General features: G+C 46.0%; 2 protein-coding genes across 17 annotated transcripts in view; one reads left to right on the plus strand and one right to left on the minus strand.

The window, feature by feature from the left end:
• The window catches only part of NR1H3 (nuclear receptor subfamily 1 group H member 3), a 30,704-nt gene extending 20,670 nt beyond the window's left edge, over window positions 1-10,034 (minus strand). Inside the window, exons 1-2 of one of the 15 annotated variants that reach the window (XM_033515086.1) lie at window positions 9,918-9,989; window positions 8,924-9,111 (exon numbers count right to left, since the gene is read on the minus strand). The gene's annotated coding sequence lies outside the window, so the exon portion shown is untranslated. Of the gene's footprint in view, window positions 1-2,253; window positions 2,273-7,675; window positions 7,696-8,017; window positions 8,036-8,066; window positions 8,325-8,362; window positions 8,381-8,649; window positions 8,771-8,923; window positions 9,112-9,528; window positions 9,895-9,917 lie in introns of those variants that run through there. The other 14 variants (XM_015629779.2, XM_033515085.1, XM_033515084.1 and 11 more) reach the window with 14 other exon arrangements.
• An 80-nt stretch (window positions 10,035-10,114) lies between these two features.
• ACP2 (acid phosphatase 2, lysosomal) lies at window positions 10,115-19,495 on the plus strand. 2 transcript variants are annotated; one of them, XM_015629775.2, is made up of 11 exons: window positions 10,115-10,238; window positions 10,323-10,418; window positions 10,509-10,595; window positions 13,077-13,229; window positions 13,559-13,657; window positions 13,803-13,892; window positions 16,132-16,264; window positions 16,340-16,428; window positions 17,030-17,136; window positions 17,361-17,536; window positions 17,619-19,495. In XM_015629775.2, the coding sequence occupies exons 1-11, from the start codon at window positions 10,143-10,145 to the stop codon at window positions 17,753-17,755; spliced, it is 1,263 nt and encodes a 420-aa protein (XP_015485261.1). In that variant the 5' UTR covers window positions 10,115-10,142; the 3' UTR covers window positions 17,756-19,495. The 2 variants fall into 2 exon arrangements, with proteins under 2 accessions (XP_015485261.1, XP_015485262.1); XM_015629776.2 differs by lacking the exon at window positions 13,803-13,892 and having other exon boundaries at window positions 10,128-10,238.
• Window positions 19,496-19,682: the final 187 nt, after the last annotated feature.

Genomic DNA, 19,682 nt, shown 5'->3' on the forward strand with positions numbered 1-19,682 from the left:
GATATCTTGTTCTGCACAATTATACATAGCTATGCAAAACATAACAGTCAGGCATTCTTTGAAGCAACAGTTTTATACCCCAAAGCTTCCTTTGTCTTCCCAGAGAAGAGAGTTTAAGAGACAAGAAGTAACAGTGTCACTGAGATGAGAAGCAATGACAATAACCAACTAGGTCAAAAAAGTCAAGTTTTTTAAAGTGGGGCTTGCACAGAAGTTGGAACGGGGTGGAGAGAACTAGAGAAGCCTCTCTCTTCAATAATTGTGGACCTTCTTGGGAGCACCACATTACAGGAAAAACTCCACCGTGGATCCTACATTCCTCCTTTACGACCCTTAGTCCCACAGATGTTATAGCCCTGCTTCAGGGAAACATGAGCCTGACTCACAGCAGATTTGAGAAGTCACCCCAATGCTATTTCCAATCTGAAGCAAGATATCAGAACTTCAAAAAAAAAAATAATTAGAGAAGCAAGAATGAATACCCAAAATAACATCCTAGTAGTGAAGATGCCAGGGAAAAGGGCTAAACCAGTCCATAAGGAACAAGAGAACCAACAAGATTATGTCTAGAAAAGAGTACTGCAGGCCTTTTTTCTGCATATAGAAAATTGTAGTGATAAATAATCCCACAACATACTGGGGCTTTTTTACCTGATGGTTTCCTTAAAAAAATTATTTCATCTCGACTAGGCAGTAAGAGAATAGTTCACGATCCATGTCTATTCTAGCCAAGCACCTTTATCAGCTAGAATCACAAAAGGGAAATCTCCTCAGCTCCCCAGGCTGTCTCAGTGCATCTCTTCAACACAGAACCTCAAACTGCTGTTGACTCCTCTGAACAGGAACATAGCACAGTCCATTCACAGCACTGAGCTACTAAAACAAATAGAAGCAAAAAAGAAGTAGCTGCACCATTTTATCAGAAAGACAAGATGACAAAAGACACATAAAGCCATAGGATATATGACAGCAAAGCCAAAAAGAGAAAGAAAAAGAGAACTTAAAAGCCCTCCACTCCTATGCCTTGTCCAAACCACCTTCTCTTTCAAAATGGTCTTCTCCATCCTCTTCCAGCTATAAAACTAGAGGACATGAAGAAAGGCTAAAGAGGAAAGAACACAAGGGGAGGACTGTTTACAGTAAAATTGTTTGTTCATTTTTCTGACTTCCTCCTTTCCTCCCACTCCAGGAGTACTTCCATCAGCATGCTGCACATCACCATAGCTGATACAAGATAGTTTCTGGGAAACAGCTTCTTAATAATGTCTCTATATAACACTTTGTATCCAAGCACCATTCCACCCAAAAGCATTAATCAAAACAAATACTACCGCTCACAGGCAAACCAGAAATACAGTACTGGATTGCAAAACAGGCAGGAAACTCATTAAGATTCCCTTCAGGGCAGTAGGGGAAAAGCACCGATTCCCATTCATAGAAGGATCATCCCTAGATGTAGCACAGAGGTCAGGAAGAAATTATAGTACTACAGAAATACCCATATAAAGAACACATCAGAGGAATACTGAAACGGGGTTTTAAACTGCTTAAGAGCTTGACTGGCAGTCTATTCCCCACTCAAGCATCATCAAGGATCTATTTCATCAGGTTTTGCTAATACTGCTCTTAGAAGAGCAGGAGGAGAGAGCAGGTTTGCAGATGTACATATCCAAACATAGATCAGCCAGAAAACTGCAGCAAGCAAAAAAAGGAGATCAGAAGAGCTGCCAAGAAACACACTGAAGACTAGCAGAGGGGTGCAGGTCAGAATACAGGACTAATAAGGGCTTTGCTGCAAAGTCAACTTGCCCTGCTTTTGACTATTCCTCTGGATTCTGGCCTGTATGGGCTATTTCTGCTTTGGGGGTCATTGCAACTGAACCCTTACAAGGTACAGTATCAACAAAATAAAGAGGACTTCTCTGAGTTTTATAAGCCCACCAAGCAGAAGCTAGGAGGGAAGGGTTAAAGGTCTGAAAATGAGAGAAAGAGATCTGTGTGACAGGAAGGGAGCATGTGAGAGGGCGTGTGACAGGCTGTGTAGCAGAATGTGTGTGTCGATCTCATTCCCTTCGAGGCTCTTGGCCAAATGTGGAGCTGAACTTTCTGCAGACTTTGTCCTGCCAAGTCATGTTCCCTTCTCACACTGCCTGACATCACCACAAATACTCAGCTCGAAAACAGTCCAGAGCCGGACAGAATCCACCGCTCAAACCCCAGCCAGTGAAATGGCTGCACTCACGGCACACCCACCAGACGGGAAAACAGAGCCACCAACTTTCCTCACAGGTTGTCTCCAAGTGTCCAGGAGGCCTCACCCTCATCCATGCAGAAAGTGTGCTACCAGAGACCAGAGGTGCTAATAGACCAGTGTTTTCCAGTTGTCCCAATAACTGCTCAGAACAGACTGAAAATCTGCAGAAAGGCTCAAACAGAAAAATGCAAAAGAACGTAACCATCAGACCATCTGAGTTTGTCACAAGCATCCTACTGCAAGGAGTGCAGTCTGTTCCCAACTCTGGCACAACCCTGCCACAAGAAGAGAGCCATCACACATGACCCATGGTCAAATGAGAAGCCAGTGATCCTGCAAAGACTGATGCTCCAGCAGGGTCTGCAGGAAGCCAGCAAGCAAACATTATCCTATCAGAGGAGTCCTATAACCTTGACTTCTCAGAAGTAAGTGCAAATCCAAGATCAAGGCTACAAAATGCAGCACATGTACAAGTGTGTGGGAGTAGGCAATGGGACTAAGCCAACAAGTGGCTCCATTTCTTATTTTGATCCCTGTGTCAAGGGAGAAGGGTGTGGATGGCCCACTGATTCTGGGATACTGCTAAAGGCACCACCCAGAGCAAGTATCAGGGAGTAGCAGTGGAAGATGATACTGAAACAAGGGAGAACAAAGTCAGCAGTCTCTTCTTGTTTTTTATCTTCAGCCTTCACCCCCAGTCTGCTGCTTAAAAGCAGCACTTTAGAAAATGCCCTCAAAGTACAAGTAATAGGGAGAAAATCCATGTTTTCTTCAGGCAAAGGTTTCTCCTTTCTCCACTCCTGTTCAATTTCTTCAAGAACAAACAGCAGCTTGGGAGCTTTCTGCAGATCAAGGAAAAAAATTTTTTCAGTCCCATACAGGCCAGAAAGTTACGTCCCTGCTTTTCAGACACACACTAACATAGGCTACATTGTATGATCTACAGTGATTTTACATATTACATTTTAAATTTTTATTTTTCGTTTTAAAACATTCCTCACAAAAGAAGTTCCCTCTTCCTTTGCTAAGGAAGGGGTCCTGACACCTTCCTTAAATGTGCATTAGTGCAGCCTTGCCCATCCACACACTATATGGATCTTAAATCGTATCCTTACCAAGGGCTTCATGTCCAGACATGCAGATGCCTGAGAACGTTCATCTCACCAGCTGTAAACACAAAAGCCATCTTGTGAACGTCTTCCTAGCCCTGTCACAGAAATCAGCATATCATTCCTTTCCTGCACACAATGGCCAAAGGTGGGAAGCAGTCAATCAGAACACTGGGATCCCAAAGGTGGTGTTTGAGGACCAGGTGACAGCTTCTCCTTCTACTCTTGGAGCTTGCAGCTGGCTGAGCTGAGCTGCCTCAGTGGCACTTCTCATGCAAGCCAACGCACGCTGCTGCGGGCTGCCCACAGGACTCTGAGCGTGCATGTGTGCCTGCATGTCAAGGCATGCACCACCACAGCAAGTCCCAAAGGCTGCTCCAGTGCAAGTTCATGTGCCTGCACAAAGCTGCATGTGAGTTTCTGCCAACAGATGTGCAAAAAGCCACTATGTGTGCATCTCTGACTGTGAAATACTCCAGCAAAAATCTCTGGCAAGGCATATGGAGTCCTTTGGGGGCTGGCACATTTCTGCACGTATGTCCATGGCAACCAAGACGTACCACAGAGCTGATACAGAAGCCTACCTGTTCACCCTCATTTCATAAGAGCTCTGGATGAGACTACTTAAATTCCAAACATTTTCCTTTAAATGGGTTTTACACAGAGTTTTCAAGACTACACTTGTTAATTTATTTTCTAAGTTAATGGCAATTTATGATGAAGTCTAAAACAACCATTTAAACAAACACACACAAGCCCTATTCAAGCAGGGCATGGCTACAGGAGAATGTTTAAAAAGTCTAATTCTTAAACTCAACAAAGTCACCAGGTCCACAATTCTTTCTTAAAAAGGCAGAAAGATATGTTTCTTCAATTTGCTTATTAAATTAGCTCGGGTCACTCAAAGCTGGTGGAGGCAGCATAAAATGGGTGGGAGGTACCTCTCTCTTACAATCTCCAAATGAAAACAAGCAAGGAATGATGAGTTATGCTCATTCAAAGATCTGGAAAGAGACAATTACCAAAACCAACCAGTTCATTCTGCTAAATACAGATAACAGTACCCTGATAGAATCAGTTATTTAATAGCACACTCCCGCAAGCATATTTTCTCTTATGTATCCAGTGCATGATTTGTGTGATTATAGTATAATTATAAAAAAAGTGCATATTTGATTTGACCTTTTTATTCAAATACAGTTTTGTACAAGTCATGAGGAAAGAAATTCACCCAGTAATTACAACTGACCATTTTGTAATGTAAACACTGACTGTGATATAATAGCATAAATAAATGTATGCACATACCCTGTATTCTCCTGTTTGGCAAGAAGCAGTAATAGATGAGCCTAACTGATTAGATTAAAGCTGCTTTTTAAGAAATTATCAAATGCAAAACAAACTTTAACTGAATTATTTAAATCACTAACTTTAATCATTATTTCTATCAGCAAGTGGGAAACCTTATTTAAACCACTTGACCTTGTTTGCCTCATAGCTGCAGTAGGACCAGTGGGCCAACAATACTCCACTCCCTGGAGGGAGAGAGGATATGACTTCCATGTCTTATTGGTTTCAAGAAATTTTATGAGGATATTTGCCATTATTTTTTAAATCTTAAAACAAACTAGAAAGCCTTATATACCAGGAGACACCTACTCTCTTGTCAGTCATGTGCTTTAGCAATCAGCCTGATACTCACCTAACATCTTATTTACATCTCAGAGAGGTTTCTGTGAGTACACAATATAACCTGACCCTGCAACATGGCTTTTAAATTGTTTCAATTCTCACATCCCACAAGATAGTTCTCCTACTTAATCTTTATAGACACTAGTTTAGGTCTGTTCAAAACAGGAATATAGATTTCTCATTCTCTAGCATTTTCTCTTCATTTCTTCACTGACTTCCCTCTAAATAAACTTTTTTTCCCTCCTTAAACCAACTGGGAAGGCCAGCAATGCCCTGCTCTTCTCTGTGCACTACCTTAGTTAACCTTTGTCCTCCCTGAATAAGATTGTTAAGAGCTTGACAGTGTATACTTCAAAGTTGTTTATAATATTACACCAAAATTATGTAAATCACTTTAACATTTTCTTTTTGACACTCCATAAAGCAAGTAATTTCGCTTTACAGGAAATCTGGTTTAGAGATCTCCAGATATAAAAGTACAAGTTACACTAGCTTTAGGGGTGTCTCCCTTCCAGTAGGAACATAAGAGAGGAATTTGTCTATGTTCCAAATATGGAAAAAAAAGTATTCGGTCACAAGCAGGAAGTCACAGAACAAAATTGACACAGGAATGCTAAAGGAAGCCATTGTACCATTTCTAACTGATGTATTTTTAAGGTCTGACTGAACATGGACAGCTTCTTTTAATTCAACAATATTATACACATCTCTCAAACCTGAAGTAACAACAATGAAAATGCTAAGTCAAACACAGAACTTGTATACCAGCAGAAGTGTGATCTAATGACCAAGTTCAACCTGTTTATAGCCCTAGTGCACACCTGTGCCTATCAGAAGGAAGCACTCCCCTGAATTCCCTCCTAAGATGAAGTTCCTTCTCACCGAGACAGTTTCAACAGCCAAGAGAATGTGACTGTGCCTTCCTGAGCTACTGCACTATAAGGAAAACAAGTAAACACATCCTACAGAAGATCAGCAGAACATTCTCCCGCAATGAAACAAGGCATCTTTGTACAGAATCATAGAATGGTTTTGAATGGACCCAAAAATCAAGTGGGTTTAACCCCCGCCACCATGGGCAGGAACACCTACGACAGTTCTGGAAGAGTGACTTTTCTGTAAGGCTGTCAGGTGTGTGACTCTCATTACTTGGTGGGGGAGGGAAAAGAGGGAGAGTGACAAACAATCTGATAAGCTTTCCTATTCAACATGCAAAGACCCACACATCTGCAACAATGAGACTTCCACAGCAGCTGCTTCTAGAGCAGAAAGCAGGATCATCCTTCAATGCACCCACGACAAAGCATATTATATTCTATACTCTTCGTTAGGCAGATGGGATCATAACTTCTGAAAAACAGCAATAGTTAAAGATTGGTAAATTCAAAACTTGAGATTTTGAAAACTGTCAGTCTTGACAGCCATACAATCACCGGCCAGATCTAATTAAAAGTGACATACTTTTAGGATGTGAGACCATCACCACCTGATCTAACACTCAACAACAGAAAAATATTAATCCTTCTGTTTACCTCAGAACAAGCATGCCGAGTTGCGAGGACTAATCAGAGAGAAAGGAAAATAAAGTCATAGCAATCAAATGCACTTTAACACACTGGAAACGCGACTCTTCCTGCAGGTTTAAGACAGGGACAAGGCAGCAAATTCCTGCTGTGTATTTGTACGGCTGCACGCCTGTCCTGCACAGCCTCCCCCTGCCTCCCTGCACAGCCAGCCGGTAAGGGAAACATGCTGACAAGGCACAGGGAGCTGCAGCAGCAGCAACTGGAAACAGCAAGCAATGGCAACCCCAGGCACACTGCCAGGACACACTAATTCTGTGATAAAGTTTCCTGTCCCTATTTTTTTTAGATTAGGCAATTTTTATACATATATACATATACATATATATATAGTCCCTGCTGCTGTGGTACTTCTCCCTGCATCCCTTCACAACACGAATAGCTGCAAGTTTCCTCCAGCAGCTACAGAACTCCCATGCAGCTCCACAATGACCCACTTTCTGTCCTCCCTCAGGCTGGTTTAGGTTTATTTCCTCCACCTTTGATTTTGGAGCTCTGGGAGAAAGTTGTTAAATATTTTCACCCTGTTTTTTCTCCTGCAAAAGCTGGCCTTCTTGTATGAAAAAGGATGCAGGGGCATATGCATGTCTGAGAAAGAAGTATCACTGCAAGTGCTAGATTTTTTTAAAAAGGGTAAATTCCTCACACCAGGAAGCCACAATCAGTCTGCCCTCACAAGCCTTGAAGCAGCAGAATATGCCACAGGTGTGGTGGCAAAGTGTAGCAAGGCCAACCTCCACCTGGTCCTGGCACAATGTGTACCACATCCAATGCCCTCTTTCCACAGCCCAAAGGATAGAAGGGTAGAGCTCAGCGACAACTGGCTTAAGTTTTCAAACAGTCTTTGTTTCCATAATTAAAATATAAGGAATGTTTTTCTGCCTCAGCAAGGGGGTTGTCTTGATTCAGGCTCAATTAAAAAATCAAACCCACCACTCAGTAAAGGAAATAAAAACCAGATTTTCTGTTTTCTTTTGTCTGTCCTCAGGTATAGCCTTCTCTATGACATCCAGGAACAGCAGATCAACTCAATGTACCTTGGAACAAGAAGCAGATCCAAGAGGACTCTTCCCTACAGTCAAACATAACCTGCAGTCATAGCCAGAAACTGTCTGACACACAGTGATCCAAATTGTTAGTCAGAAACGTGACTCAGTGTTGGAGACTCCCTCAAAAAAGCCTTGCAGGGAAGGGCCCAGCTGTCCCTTTAGGAAAAAGAAAAGAAGGGAAGGAGACAGAGCATTTCTCTTTCGCCAGTGATCCAAAGTTTGCTTCCAGCCCATAATGAAATCCTATCTTGACAGATCTGTGGACCTTAGCACCATAAGCGTCAATGAAATGGCACAATGAAGAGTAACCACCAGTGCAAGCGAAGTTACCTTTTAACAGCACCATGCAAACTGACAGCCATACAGACAAGTTTCTGACCTAGAAAACTCGCGACCTGGGTTGACAGGATGCAACAGGTGAATGACACAGAGAACTTCAAGTCGAGCAGAGAGGAAAGCTAACAATTTACCACAAAGCAAGTAAACATCTCCTGACAGCACCTCCGGAGACAGCAGACAGAAACCCGGGCTCTTCAGATGCACAACAGCCACGAGAAACTGACAAAGCTCCCCAGACGCCTCCGACTCCCTTAGCAAAGGGGGCCTCTCCGACAACACGACCGCGCATCCCGGCCGGCGCTGGGCTCCGGACCCAAGCCGAGAGTGACCCCTGACCTCCCGTCCACCGGGCCCCGCCGTCAGCCCGGCCCGCACCCCGCCAGGCCCCGGGCGCCTCAGCGGGACGGGCCGCCGTCGTCCTTCTTCCTTCCAGCGCCGCCCGGCCCGGCCCGGCCTGACCGGCAGCACGACGCGGACGGGCGGCGCCGCGCCGCCGGCTCCGGGTGGCAGGGAACGCTGCGGCGCTCGGGCCAGCGCAGGCCGCGGGGCGGGACAGCGCGTCCCGGCCCCGCGGGCGGCGAGAAGGAGGCGCCGCCGCCCCCACAGCCAGAGCGAAAAGTTACCGGCGCGGGCCGCGGCTCCCGGCGATGCGCGGCCGCCGCCCCCCGTGGCGCAGGTGCCCGAGCCGCGGGCGGGAGGGGCGGTCCGGCCCGGAGCTGCTCCCGGCACTCTTCCCGGCGGTGCTCCCGGCGCTCTTCCCGGCTCCGCGGCGGAGCTGCCGTGATGTCACGCGGGCCCGGGTCACGTGCAGGCGGCGCCCGCCCCGCTCCGCCCCCGCGGGTCCTGCGGGACGCGAAGGCTCCGGGCCCCCGTGCGGTCCCGCCGCCCGGGACTCACCGAGCCTCTGCCGCCCGCAGAGCAGCAAAACCGGCAGCGACAACAGAACAATCCCAAAGCAGGTGCCGCAGGAACAGCGCACATTCCCCCTCCGCAGAGAGCCTTTTCCTTCTAGCACTCACCAGGAACCTCCTCAGTGGTGCGGTATCGGTAAACAAAGAGAAAAAAGAACGCGGCTTCGTGCTCTCCTAGAGATAGGAAATAGAATTTAGTTTAAATTCACTAAGCGTTCGAGCATGAGAAAATTAAACACGTTATTCTGTCCAGCTGAGCCTCGTGTATTGCACCAATACTGCCCTGAAACGACCTCTCTTCTTCACAAACAATTTAGCACTCTTATTAAGACCTTACACACAACTTTCTAACGCTGCAAACTACGTAAAGTTTTAAGCAAATAAACAGGTACAAAAGAGCTGGGTTTTGAGCCCCTGTACTTCGTGACTCCAAGACTTCTGTGCAAACGTGAGAGCCAGGTTTCCTTCTTCAAAAAGAGAAAGCTAAGAACCTCATTCACCTCCCTCTGTGCACTTCTGCGTGGAGATAAACACTAAGCAGCACTAAATTCGTTAAATTGCCTATGATTTTTGCCTCTGCACGGCACCTACGAGATCCTCGGCCAACGATCCAGTGGATGCACAGGCGGCAGCAGAACCTCGGTTTCGTCTCACACTCGTTTAATTCGACCAAGTTTCGTAAAGAACAACCAAAACTGGGCAAAACCCGCCAACACCTGGCAGGCTCTCTGCCAAAAGCCAGGAGCAGCAGCAGCTTTCCATTCCACACGGGCATCCTCGGGCTGACCCGAGAGATGCGACGATGAGCGACCCAGGCGGCGCGGCTGCCGGGCAGTGAGTGCCAGGCCGCCTTCCCCACTTCTGCCCACGAGTTTACCCAGGAGCACGCGGAACACGTCAGAACACTGAAACCTCGTGTCCTGGAGCGAAGCTGCGGCGAGAGGTGACGCCGCTGCCCCCTCACTCCCCCCGGCTCCTACCGAGCGCGTCCGCGGCTGCAGCCCGGGGCGAAGGCTCCGCAGGGCTGACAGCCCAGCGGGCCCGAGCGGCTGCTCCGGGGCTGAGCGGGGCTGTGCCGCCGGCCGGACCCTCCTCCTCGGGGGCGGGCGCAGCGCCGGGAGCGCGGCCGGGGCTGTGCGCTGCGAAACCGCGTCCGCGCGGGCCCGCGGCCGGCGGCGCTCGGTTCCGGGCGGTGTGCGAGCGCCATGGCGGGCGGGCGGGGCGGTGCCGTCCTGCTGCTCCTGGCGCTGTGCCTGCAGCCGCCGCCCGCCCGGGCCCGCAGCCTCCGCTTCGTGACGCTGGTGAGGGGGACGGGGGGACGCGGGGGGAGCCTGGCCGGGCCGGCGTGGCCGGGCCGGGCCGGGGTGACGCGGTGCCGCCCGCAGGTGTACCGGCACGGAGACCGCTCGCCCATCAAGGCCTTCCCGCGGGACCCGTACCAGGAGAGCGCCTGGCCCCAGGGATTCGGGCAGCTCACGCAGGTGCGAGCGGAGCGAGGCGAGGCGAGGCGAGGCGGGCGGCGGGGCCCGGGCCGTGGTCCGGACCGCCGGTGACGCCCGGTGCCGTTGCAGGTGGGGATGCGGCAGCAGTGGGAGCTGGGCCAGGCCCTGCGGCGGCGCTACCGCGGCTTCCTCAGCGACACGTACCGGCGGCAGGAGGTCAGTGCCAGCCCCCGCTCGGCAGCGGCGCTCTCGGCCGCCCCGCGGTGGGCCAGGGCCACCCTGCGGGCCAGGGCTGCGGGTGGCTCCTTGGGGAAGGGAAGCGCCGCGCCGGGACTCGCCTCCAAGTATTTTCGTTCCTTAGCTCCTTCCCACTGCAGCAAGGAGAAGAAGGGCCCAAGCGCAGGCTCTGTGCTGAGTCTGGCCGCGGGGCGCGGATCGGCCGCGTCTCAGCGCTGCCCTTGCAGCGGGTGCGAAAGCAAATCCAACCAGATTTGTGAGACTCTTCGTGCCACCACTCTGAAGTCCAGGGAACTAAACAGCAATGTGTGTTGTAGCTGGTATTTGTTTCTTACTCGAGTTTGTGAGATTCTTTTTTTTTCCTGTTACACTAGCTCACAAGAATGCAGCCCGTGTTTGCCCTGCCCTCCCCAGTATACTTGACGTATACAATCTCACCAGAGCCTGTAAATATAAGTAGTAGTTACTAGCCAGCAATGATCCTCTCATTTCCTTTCACCTGTAAAGTATTGACAGCTTCCGTTGCCCAAAGCCATTCATTCCCCTCTCTCATTAGGATGTTCTCACACTTTATGATAGTTCTTGAGAAACTGGTAGGCTTCTTTTGGAAAAAGTCACAGAGCCCTTGTGGAACCGTGTACTAAGCACAGGGGAATTTATAAAATATAGAAAAAAGTAAGGAAATCAAAAATCCTCCTAAGTACCCTGGTTAATAATCAACTGGTATTGAGTCAATTGAAACATGAACAGGTCTCCAGATAGGAGGCTGGTTCAGATGGACAGCAGGCAGCCAAGGCCCCTTGTCCCATTAAAGGCTCTGCACCACTTCATTTATTTTATCTGAGCTTAATTAACCTGATTGAACTGATGGGGAAAACTAAGAATCCCCATACACTTTTCCTTGTTTCTCCCCTTCCAGGGCTTCCCTGTAAGAAACCAGCTTGTCACAGTTCAGATTAAATCCCTTCTTTGACATTTACTTCATCAACAAAACTTCCAGCATTGGCTCAAACACAGATCCTTTAACTATCCTCAGCAGTTCCTTTCCAAACATACTTCACTCTTATATATACTTCACAGCTTCTGTGAGTTGAAACTGTTTTCCTTCTCTCACTTGAGAAAGAAAAACAAACCAAGACATGTGCAAACAGAAGCTGTTCTGCTAACCAAGCCTGAACCCTTGCTCAAGTTGAGCAACCTCCCTTGTAAGAAGTGTTGCCTCTGGGTGACACCATATGACCATCTATCACCTGACCCAGCGACAATCTGGAGCCTGGCAAAAGGTGCTGAAGAAAGCATGTACACTCAGGGCTTAATTGCTTGGGGTTTTTATGATACTTCTAGAATTAGGTCCTTATCTTTTAAAATATTTCCTTTTTATTTCTTCAGAGCTTACCAAGGATAAAAGCAAACCTGTCTAGTACAGGGTCAGATTTTTCAAGCCACAGTTAAGAGGTAAAAATGGGCAGACATTGATGTCAGAGAAAAGACCAGTTGGGTTTTTTTCTTGTGACTGTAAAGTTGCTGAGGTACACTTCACATGGGAGAGATTATACAGAGTATATATATTTTATGTTTCCCTCCTAACATATAAAAAAAATTACGATCTTTACATTATATTTCATTCTTCAGGATTTTTGATCTTGTTTTGGATCAAACATGCTGTTTCCTGGGACATTCTTTTATGATTTCCTGTTGTTCCTCTTGTTCTATAACTGGTTTCTCTCCAGTTTCCCCTTAACTGTTTTCAGTACACAGATACCAGAATACTAAAGTTTTGCCATTTTGACCTTCTGAGCATTGCTGTATTTTTCTAATTTCTCCTTTTTTCTGGCTCAGATCTCTATCTTCTGAGATCTTGAATGGTCAAGTCTTGGCCCAAGACTTAAAAAAAAGACTTAAAAATTAATCCCAAGAGCCCACAATGATCACATAAAATCCCAGCCCTCCCTGTTTTTGTTTACTCTCCTGTTAGTCAGATCACTCTTGTCTTTGTTTCTCAGATGGAAAAACTGAGGCCTAAAGAAGCCATTTCTTTTCCTGAGCAGAGTCAGTCATTGCTAGAACTTGGAACAGAATGCAGGAGTTTGCTTCAGTCCTGCTCTGCAAATACAGTGTATTTCCTATCTTTGCCCATAGTTTTCTGCATCTTTGTCTTCCTCTTCTCTGACTCTTCCTCAGACTCAGACCCCTTTCTGTATTTAACCTCTGCACAATGCACCTGGGTATCCCACTGATCCAGATCAGACAGCTGCAGCATTAGACAGCAGACTGTGTGTGTTCTTACAGTTCTGTCCAGGCCAGCATCAGCAGGCTTGGTCCCTTCGACTCCTGTTCCGCTGTTGTTCGTGAGCCACTGCAGGGCACTTGGCAGTGTTCCCGGGCGAGCGTATCGTCCTGTGCCTGAGCATCACCACTTCCAGGAGCAGTACTAATGGTGCACTGTCCCTGTCCTGGCAGATCTTCATCCGCAGCACGGACTGTGATCGGACACTGATGAGTGCAGAGGCCAATCTGGCAGGCCTCTATCCACCAGGAGGACAAGAGATGTTCAACCCTAACATCTCCTGGCAGCCTATCCCTGTGCACACAGTGCCTGAATCTGACGAAAGGGTAAGTTCATCTCAAAGACATGTATTGACTACTCAGGTAGTGTAGTGTACAAAAATATTTGCTACAGTCTTGATTCAGACTGTCTTGAGCTTCTCCTAGGACCTCCTTTGCAGAGGTTTTACTGTTTTCAGAAAAAAATGAGAGAATTCAGGGATTGGATTCACTCAACACGTCAGGTGCAACACCTGAGCAGTCCACAAATGGACTTGCTGTTAGTACTTGTGGCTCTTTATAGATGCAGTCAGGGTTTCATTACAGCTGTGCATGTTTGCTGCAAATTCTGTACTCCAGCATTCTTGGGTGACCTGGCTGCTCTTGTCTCTGCCCAGCTACTGAAGTTCCCTTTGACCCCTTGTCCACGATATGAACAGCTACAAACTGAAACACGGCACTCAGCAGAATACATAAATAAGACCAAAGAGAATTGGGTAAGTGATTGTTTGCATGAGATAAAGTGGTTCTAAGCTTGTAGTTACCACCTCCATATAATCAGAGCTCTGAGAAAAGGGAAGGGATACCAGTGCATATAATACACTGTGAGATTAGGACCTTTCTCTTTTCTCCAACCTACAGCAATTCCTGCAGATGGTGGCAAAGGAGACTGGGATCCGGGATGTCTCTCTTGAGAGTATATGGAGTGTGTATGACACACTGTTCTGTGAAGTAAGTCTTGCCATCATTGTACACCCACTGGAATCTAGTCTTCAGGATTCATTAGATTTGGTAGAAATTATTTTACAAAATCCCATGAAACAACCTTTCACCCTACAATTAGAAGTAATGTTCTGATTTCAGAATAATAACAGTTCTTACTCACTGGAGGCATGTGCCAAGAATTACCTGGTTTTGCACCCTATAACCTCTCACTCTGTATGACAGAGTCAGAAAAAGTCCCACCTGCATAATAAGTATCTCTTGAAAGTCACTAGAAGATTACTGCAATCTGAAATCTTTAGATCGCTGTGGACAAGCCTAAATCCAATAGGGTAGAAATGAGATCTCTGCAAACAGAAGAAACATTAACTTTATGATTTAAGTTGGGACCTTAATTAGGAGTATTCCTGGTGCTACCTCTACCTCTCTGTTCCTTTAAATCAATCACTTTTCTTTCTGTGCTTCTGTTAATGCCATATCTAAAAGAAAATAATGCTATCCGAAGTTAAGTGGGATTCACTCACTTCTGTTTTTGACCTATTTTAAAGTCCTTTGTCAGAGAAAGACTCTAGATACAAATGCCTTTACCATTTGGGATGGGGACACCAAACTCTATATTTGAGTTGATTTCTATTGAAAGCATATCTCATGAAGACTTAAACAAAATCATAAATTTGGCTCGCTGTGCTAATTGCTAAACTAAAGGTCACAAATGCAGGAGACCTAAAGTTGTTACATACAAGTTCCTTGGTGTATAACTGTACAGCGTGATGAAGTAAATTAAGGACATCTTTCATGTCAAACTAGTGAATTATTGAATTATGGACACAGTAAACCAAAGCATTTTGACACTGATTCTATGAATGTACAAGACTGCTTTGCTCACTGGCAGTGATATACAGGGGTGTGCACTATTTTGGGGGTTAAAAGATAAATCAGCAGGGAATTGCACTTTGCTATGTAAAGCAGCAGCTTGGATTGCTGCAAGCTGAAAATATTCCAGTCCAGAGCTGCATTGTACTATGTGAATTTGCCCTTTGTATCACAATGCTGATTTCCTGTCTTGTAACAATCACAGTGAATCAACTTATATTGGTAACAAAATATCCTTTGGTCAGACAGATCAAGAATTTCAGATCTTCATTTTCAGGAGTCACTTAATGAGCTTGTAGGTTGGGCCTGTAAGGCCAGCTGACAACCACTGTAATCCCCAAGAATCTGGAGAACAGCCCACAGTCCCAAAGCAAAACCAGAATGTTATTAAGGAAGAAGTATTTCTCACTCAGAACTGTACCCTTGGGCTGATTGGTCTCTTCAGCTCCTTTGGTCTTCCTTCTTTTTAATAAGTCATGCAAAAAGTGCCCTGAAGAGGATTGTTTTTCTCACCTGAGCCAGCAGAGTCATTCTGCTATGTGAATGGAGACAAAAAAAAAAATCCAAGAAATAGCTGAACTTACCGGCTATTCTCTTTGTAAATTAATGAAGAACTAAATATCTAAGCTGCTGATGGAATTTCTCTGAACCACTCAGACAAAATGGGCCCTTAAGGATATTCAGCCTCAACTTCTGGAAGTCTGATGGGATGTGGCAAAGAAAATTTTTCTCGGTAATGCTGGGAAACCACAACTGCTGTTTGTCTGCCATTATAACTAATCCTTTCATGTAATGGGTTGGCTGCAAAGCAAGTTCTTCTCTTGATTCCCAGTTCTTGGGCTCCTGGGTTTGAGTACAGGGCTTTGTCAGTGGTGCATCCCACTGTTATGTCCACAGAGCACTCACTAACTTTGTCCAGTATCTTTCAGTGACCCTCAGAGCCTCCAGAGAAGCAGGTGCAGGTATACCAGAAACCCTGAGTTTGTGTTCCCTCTCTTATCTGTTTTTTTCCTTTGACCTCATGTCATCTGCAGGGCAGAATCAGCCACATGTAAAGTCAATGCCCTAAAATTATTGTATCAATTACAACATACCCTTGCATTCCAGCTGCACTTTCACAGAAATGTAGCTCCTAGATTGCAATCTTTATTCTTCTCATTACTATTTTCTGAAACAACATCAAAACACACATATATTCTTTGTATGCAGCATAGCAGTGTGAGGTCATAAGCAACAAATAGGAAAGGGGCATATTGTATATTTAAAATAGTGTAGGAAAGCAGCAGCAGTATAGGCAGGTCTCCAGACACTCTCCCCTTCTCTGTTTAATCTATGACCTGTGCTACCTGCACATGAATGTTCTGTTTCTTTCTAGCAAGCACACAAAATGGATTTGCCTGGATGGGTGACTCCAGATGTCATGACTCAGTTGAAGGAACTAAAAGACTTTGGTTTTGAATTTCTGTTTGGGATCCACAATCGGGTAGAAAAAGCCCGTCTGCAAGGCGGTGAGTGCACCAGGGAAGGAGCCTCGTGCTGCTCTGTCTGGCTTTTGCGTCTTACCAGCTGTTTCCTTTCCTCAGGGGTCCTGCTGGATCACATAAGGAAAAATCTAACAAAAGCAGCAAATGTTACTGCCCATCAGAACCTAAAATTACTTGCCTATTCAGCGGTAAGTTAGAGCTGGAGCTGGCTTTTAGCCATCTCCTCCTGCTTACAGGGGGTTGGGCTTGGTGATAGTTTTAAACCTTTCTAGCTTCCCTACAGCCCATGCAGTGATCAGGACATGCATCTTTGCCTCTGACTAGGTGGGAGATGCAGTATCTGGCATTGTTCCGCTGGGATCCCTGAGGAAAATTCCAATGTGTCCTTGTTCCTGTTAGCTCAGGCTCATGAAGGAGACTGGCAGACTTTGGGGAGCTACTGCTCTATATATTTGCTAGATGAATTGATGCTAGTCAAATGTGATGTTTCAGAAGTGTGGATGCAGTTGTCTCCTCTTTCCAGCACTGCCTGGAAAGTCAAGCATCTCTTCCAAATTGCTCTCTAGAGATTAATTCTTGAAACACAGTGCAGGACATATATATGGCTGTTCCACTTCCTCCCCTTGTGTGGCACCATCACAGACCACTGTTCTAGCAGTACAGTTCCTCTCTCATTTTCCAGATGGAATTTACAAAGGTGATGTCCCCTCAACACTGCCTTGTCCATTACTGAGCTGCCCTGCCACATCCCTAAGGGTGACTGATTTGGTTTTTTTCCCTCTTTCTCAGCATGACACCACACTTGTGGCACTGCAGATGGCTCTAGATGTCTACAACGAGATCCAAGCACCATACGCCTCATGTCATTTATTTGAACTGTACCAAGAGGATGATGGGTGAGGGCTGCAGTAAAGACATCTGCTGTGATTTCACCTCGAGAGTTAGATACCTAGGCTAGGCTCCTCCACTCTAGGGGCATGCAATCTTGCTCCTAGATGCAGACTCTCATGAGAAAATCTAATCACCAGAATAACGAATAGGGTGTGCACACTGAGTTTTTGGGAAGGGATGACTTCAACTGGAGAAAAAAAAACAACATCCTGCTATGTTTTGTTTTCAGTAACTTCTCCGTGGAGATGTTTTACCGGAATGAGAGTGGAAAGGAACCCTTCCCACTGACAATCCCTGGCTGTCAGCATAAATGCCCATTGCAAAGATTCTTGGAACTCACAGATCCTGTTGTTCCCCAGGACTGGGAGCAAGAATGCAAGGTATCAAGCAGCATGCACGACACAGGTGAGCCCAGGCTTGAGCAGAGTGTGGCAGAAGGGGAAAGTCTGGATGATACCATGCTGACCACTTATTTTCTCCCTTACAGAACTCTTTGTGGGTTTGGCTGTGTGTGGATCCATTCTCCTTCTCCTCATTATTCTCCTCTTGACTGTACTCTTTCGCATACAGTCTCAGCCCCCTGGCTACCGGCACGTTTCCAACGAAGGAGAAGAGCAGGCCTGACAGTTGCTTCAACTCCTTCCCAGGCAGTAGGAGGGAGCTGTGATGCCCCTTAGGATGATTGGGCACCTTCAGCTAATCAGCATTTTTCTGTTTTGGCCTTTCCTTGCCAGAACAAAGCTGGACTTGATTTCTGGATGTTTTCTAAAGGTGACCTTCTTTAGAAAGAACTGAGAAAAAAGAACTGAGCTACTCCAAGGAAACAACACCTTAACTTTGAAGCCAATACACTGTGTGGTGCCCCGGTCCTCATACACTTTACCCAGTCTGGGATTCCCAACATGGCCAGTTTCAAGTTTTCCTGCTTTCAAGTGACTGTAAACATTACCACTCACCATGACTGTGGCAGAGAAGCTTGGACCTCCAGCAGCTGCCACATCCAGTTGCGTTTCTCTTCAGAATCAACCTACTTTGAGTGGATTTCCCTCACACCATAGGGCTGCTGATGGTGGAAAGGCTGGGCTTGAGCTGAGGGTGCAGCTCACCAGCACTGCACTAAGACTCATCTGCTGTCCATGCAGAGGGAACTGCTGCAGATGGTGGGAAACATGTAACGTGTTTCTTGAGGTTGCTGTCAAGTAGTTTAGTTGCTGCTGGCAACTGGTGTTTTTTCTCCCCTTCACATTGTGGTTCAAGAGAGGACTGTATTGAAATTAGGACAAGACTGAAAACCTAGCAGTTTTCAATCAATCCTAGGATTTGGCTCAGAGTAGAATCAGAGTAGAACCCAAAGAAGCTCTAAGACCTTCATGAAAGAGCAGTTCCTGTGACCGAAGTAATTGTTGTGCAATGTTGGCTCTAGAAAAGAAAGTCCCCCTAGATAAGAAACTTGGTTTCTGTCTAATGATCCTAAGTTTAAATTTTACTTCCCACATCTGAACTTCAAGGACCTATTAAAAGGTGTATCCAGTACTCCAGGCAGTCCAGATTTCAGCCCAAGGAATATACTTTATTAGCAGAATGTTTTTATGCTGTAATTAAGAGATGTAGCAGAGCTGTTTACCTAAGACTTAGATTAAATGCCAAGTTCTATAGTTTTTCTTCTTATCTTCCCTACTGTATGGACAACAAACAAACATTAAGGATTAGAGTTGGCAGGTGACTGTGGACTCCTTTGTCACACTTGGGCATTTTGTCCAAAGTGTGATTCTTTCTCCAGCGTCTCTGCACACTGCAGCTGCTGCAGAGACCAGTGTTCACCACCTGCCTTGTAGTTTTTGGCAGAAAATGAGAGACTGCAGCAGGCACCAGAAGCACAGGCTCTTCACATGGTGATACTGCACATTCACTTCCTACTTTTACTTCCCTTTCTGATGCAGTTCCCTTCCCCTCTTGGATGCAGAAGCCAGTTTCTTAGGTTACAAACATTTCCTTTTGTTTCCCCTAAGGAGTACCATGGGGACTTTTCTCCACACCGTAATCAGCATCTGCCAGCATGGGAACCCTAAATCAGCAGAAGCAGCTTGCTGTTCTCAGCATCTTCCTCACCTTTTTGTCCTCTGAAGATACATACTAGGTCTCCTGCAGAGCAAGATAGTCATAAAGAAAAAACTACTGCCTGTGAGAATAGGCACAAGAAAGAGGTAATAGAAAGTGCATTTAAGAGGACCTGTTATTTTTAAAGGCACCAAATTTTGCATACACACAGAAAAGGTTTCTATGATGATTTAGACATTTTGACTGTGAATGACTTTCTGTACTTGTTCCAATACATTTCATTATTAAAATCAATTTCGCACTGAACTCTACTCTTCTTCTCTAAGAGTTCACAGGGTTAGCACCAGTGTGCTCAGTGTTGGAAAGCAGGCAGAATTTACTGCAGCATACCCCCCTAAAGGAATTCCCTGTTTGACAATCCCACACATAGCACAGGGAGATTTGACATAAACTGGTTTTGACTGCAGCAGCTATGCATAGATACAGCTGATGA

The sequence above is a fragment of the Parus major genome, chromosome 5, assembly GCF_001522545.3.
Source record: "Parus major isolate Abel chromosome 5, Parus_major1.1, whole genome shotgun sequence".
NCBI lineage: Eukaryota > Metazoa > Chordata > Aves > Passeriformes > Paridae > Parus > Parus major.

What these genes read in the sequence shown, in the direction of transcription:
- ACP2 (XM_015629775.2), top strand. Translation starts at nt 10,143, where the DNA reads ATGGCGGGCGGGCGGGGCGGTGCCGTCCTGCTGCTCCTGGCGCTGTGC. An exon ending in ATAAGACCAAAGAGAATTGG is followed by an intron (nt 13,658 to 13,802) that starts GTAAGTGATTGT and finishes TCCAACCTACAG; the next exon opens with CAATTCCTGCAGATGGTGGC. An exon ending in ATGACACACTGTTCTGTGAA is followed by an intron (nt 13,893 to 16,131) that starts GTAAGTCTTGCC and finishes GTTTCTTTCTAG; the next exon opens with CAAGCACACAAAATGGATTT.